Below are 3,646 nucleotides of genomic sequence, written 5' to 3' on the forward strand. Positions count from 1 at the left end.
GAGACTGACTCCAACATCTTCTGTGCAGCCTTCACCACTCTCTGCAAAGCTTTTCTTTCTGCAGCTGTGCAGCCTCCATGCCACACGTTGATGCTGGAGCACAGGATGCTCTCCACTACACACCTATTGGAGAAGTGAGTCAGATCCTTAGTTCATCCTCAGATCCAGGAGGAACAATGCGGGTTCTGTCCTGACCGTGGAACACTGGACCAGCTCTTTGCCCTCACTAGGGTCCTCAAGGAGTCATGAGAGTTTGCCTATCCAGTCTGCATGTGTTTTTTGGACTTGGAGAAGACATTCGACAGTGTTCCTCAAGGTACACTGTGAGGGGTGCTCTGTGAGTATGGGATTGGAGGCCCTTTGTTACAAGCTGTTCGGCCCCTATACAATTGGTGCAAGAGTTTTGTTTGCATTGCCGGTAGTAAGTCGTACCCTTTCAGGGTGGGAGTTTGACTCCGCCAGGGCTGCTCGTTATCGATTCTGTTCTTAACTTTTCTGGACAGAATTTTTTGTTGCAGCCAGGGGACGGAAGGATTCCCATTCCGTGACCTCAGGATTTCATCTCTACTCTTTCCAGATGATGCGTTCCTGTTGGCTTCATCATGCCGTGATCTTCAGCTCTCACTGGAGCAGTTCGCAGCTGTGTGTGAAGCGGCTGGGATGAGAATCAGTACCTCCAAATCTGAGGCCATGGTCCTCAACTGGAAAAGTGTGTATTGCACTCTTCAGGTCGAGGGTGAGGTTCTACCACAAGTGGAACAATTCAAGTATCTTCGGATTTTGTTCACGAGTGAGGGAAGAATGGAGCGTGAGATTGACAGACAGATTTATGTAGTGTCTACAGTATGGCAGACTCTGTACCAGTCCGTTATGGTGAGGAGGGAGCTGAGCTGTAAGTCAAAGTTCTCTGTTTACTGGTCAGTCTACGTTCCTACCCTCATGCCTATGGTCATGAGCTCTGGATGGTGACTGAAAGAATGAGATTGCAGATACAGGAGGTTGAAAAGAGTTTCCTCTGCTGGGTAGCTGGACTCTCCCTTAGAGATAGGCTGAGAAGTTCAGTTTTTTGAGAGAGACTCAGAGTAGAACCGCTGCTCCTCCACATCGAGAGGAGCCAGTTGAGTTGGTTCGGGCATCTGGTAAGGATGCTTCCTGAGTGCCTCCCTAGGGAAGCACTTCAGGCATGTCTGACTGGGAGGAGACCCTGGGGAAGACCCAGGACACTGGAGAGACTACGTTTCTCGGCTGGCATGGGAAAGCCTTGGGGTCCTTCTAGAAGAGCTCGAAGAGGTGGTTGTCAAAGGAGATGTCTGGACCTCCCTGCTCAAGCTGCTGCCCCTGCAACCCGACTTCGGAACAAGTGGAAGATAATGGATGGATGGGTTCTCGTCACAAAGATGGCTTCCTTTTTTCTTCTCTCAAGCTAACATTCCTCTTTATCATGGATGCGCACATCTTCATCCCTGAAAAAGTTACCCCTGGCCTGCAGATGTGTTCACGTTTTCAGGTATGAAGATGTGCACATCCTTGATAGAGAGGAACGTTGGTTTGAGAGAGGAGTGAAGGAAGGAAGCCATCTTTGTTGAGCAAACCCATCCATCATTAAAGTTGTGGAGGCTTCTGTGTTAAACTGTTGCCTTCTTACAATACTGTTATTGCTAGTATTGCTCAGCCCCCTGTGAATAGCAAGTGGCCATCAAGGCACTAACGACCACTTGTTAGGATGATAGTCCTCCTTTATCATATGAACAGCTAATCCTGGCTGTCACCATCAAACTGGTTGATCCGATATGAGAAGGTGCAGTTTATATGACTTAAGTTTGTTGTAGCTTCTCAGACTAAAGAGGTCTTTTGGATAAAAGATTAAACGTTTCTACAAGAAGAATCTGTCCAGAGGACCTGGCTTCACTTTGTTAGATTAAGTCCAAAAAGTGGCCCATTATTTTTATGAAACCCATTAAGTTCATAGAAATACTCCCACTCTTATTAACCCTGAAAATCAAATTTACATTCCTGCAGGGAAACTTGCTGCCATTTGAATTTAATTGTTTGTGAACATTAGGATGAAAATCTCATCCAGTCCTCAGTTCTTCAGTGTTTTGTGTATCCATTGTGACTGCTCTGCTCTGCTTTCTTGTGGCCAGCTTTGGGTAGGCATGCCGGCCTGGTACGTGGCTGCATGTCGAGCCAATGTGAAGAGCGGAGCCATAATGTCAGCACTCTCTGACACAGAGATCCAAAGAGAAATTGGAATCAGCAACCCTTTGCATCGCCTCAAACTTCGTCTGGCCATCCAGGAAATCATGTCTCTCACGAGCCCCTCAGCACCTCCCACCTCTAGAACGGTACCAGTTTTTTAAATTTCTTTACAAAATACACACACGGCTGTTTGACAAAGACCATTCCAATTGTGTTGTTTTCCTATGTGTTAATACTTCACCTTCAACACGTACTAATTATCGAGTCAAAGAAGCTCCCGTTTCAAGTCTTTTTGCTAACAATTAACACGTTTTTTTTCACCCCATCTTCTTTCTACCCTTTATTGTTGTGTCCTTTTTGCACACTTGTGATTGGGGGGTGTCACATGATCAGACCACAGGAAACGTTTGGGTCACACATGAAGAGATGGAAAGTTTGGCAGCCACACCACCTACGGTCAGTCCACCCAGATTCTGTGGGGATGTTTTGGTTCAAGCTGCCTGCAGGACACTTACACCTCAAATGTTGTGTGCACGTCTTAGTAATCGATCTACGGCTGCTACTGAAAATTATTTTAATCCACAATATTCTATCCACTTATTGATTAATATGTTAATCAATATTATTAGTGTTAATTTTCTTTGAAAAAAATCCAAGTTAAATTTGATACTTCAGCTTGACTAAAATAGAGCTTTTATTATTAATTTTATTTTTTTTATTTATTGTTTATTTAATGAGGTAAATGCCACTGAGATCACTTATCACTTTTATAAGTTGGGCCTGAAGGCTGCCTAACTTTGTCTGTACCTCATCTGTGTTCTTTGTTTAAAACAGGTCTCTCTCTGAGTCTTCGAGGCTCAGTGAGACCAACCTGTAGAAATAAAGGTTGAATGAACATGAATGTTTTTGGTCTGTGGGAGGAAACTGGAGTATCTGGAAAAAACCCACGCATGAATGGACAGACCGTGCAAACTCCACACAGAAAAACCCTCCAGGACCAAACCGGGTCTTAAACCCAAGACCTTCTTGCTGTGAGGCAACAGTGCTAACCACTAATCCACTGTGCTGAAAATTGACATTAAAGGCCTGAAGTTTTAGCATGTTGTAACTATTTATTGGGAAAAACTGTAAACAACTGTGGAGAGCCTTTTTTTGTAGAAGTTCTTGTGGTATTGCTTCTCAAAGAGAAGAGAAACCACTTCTAAAATAAGACGGTGACTGTAAAAATACCCAATCAATCAATATACTTCATTGATCCCAAAGGGAAATTTCAGTATGTGTCATTTAAATATTAGTTTATCTAAATTTTTCACATATTATATTATATTATATATTATACATTATATTTAACTATTCTTTTTTTGTATTATAAGGGGATATGGCATATTTAAAAGTTGCTAAAAAATAATACTATAAGCAGGTTTCCATTTAAAAGTTAATAAAAATA

General features: G+C 43.0%; 1 protein-coding gene across 1 annotated transcript in view; it reads left to right on the top strand.

Annotated features, from left to right (window-relative positions):
- Positions 1 to 3,646, top strand: part of LOC119424952 (liprin-alpha-1) — a 229,419-nt gene that overhangs the window by 161,681 nt on the left and 64,092 nt on the right. The window contains exon 22 of the mRNA XM_037692477.1: positions 2,145 to 2,345. Within this exon, the coding sequence (XP_037548405.1) occupies positions 2,145 to 2,345 (201 nt within the window). The remainder of the gene's footprint in view (positions 1 to 2,144; positions 2,346 to 3,646) is intronic.

The sequence above is a fragment of the Nematolebias whitei genome, chromosome 2 (genome assembly GCF_014905685.2).
Source record: "Nematolebias whitei isolate Nwh7 chromosome 2, NemWhi1, whole genome shotgun sequence".
Lineage (NCBI taxonomy): Eukaryota > Metazoa > Chordata > Actinopteri > Cyprinodontiformes > Rivulidae > Nematolebias > Nematolebias whitei.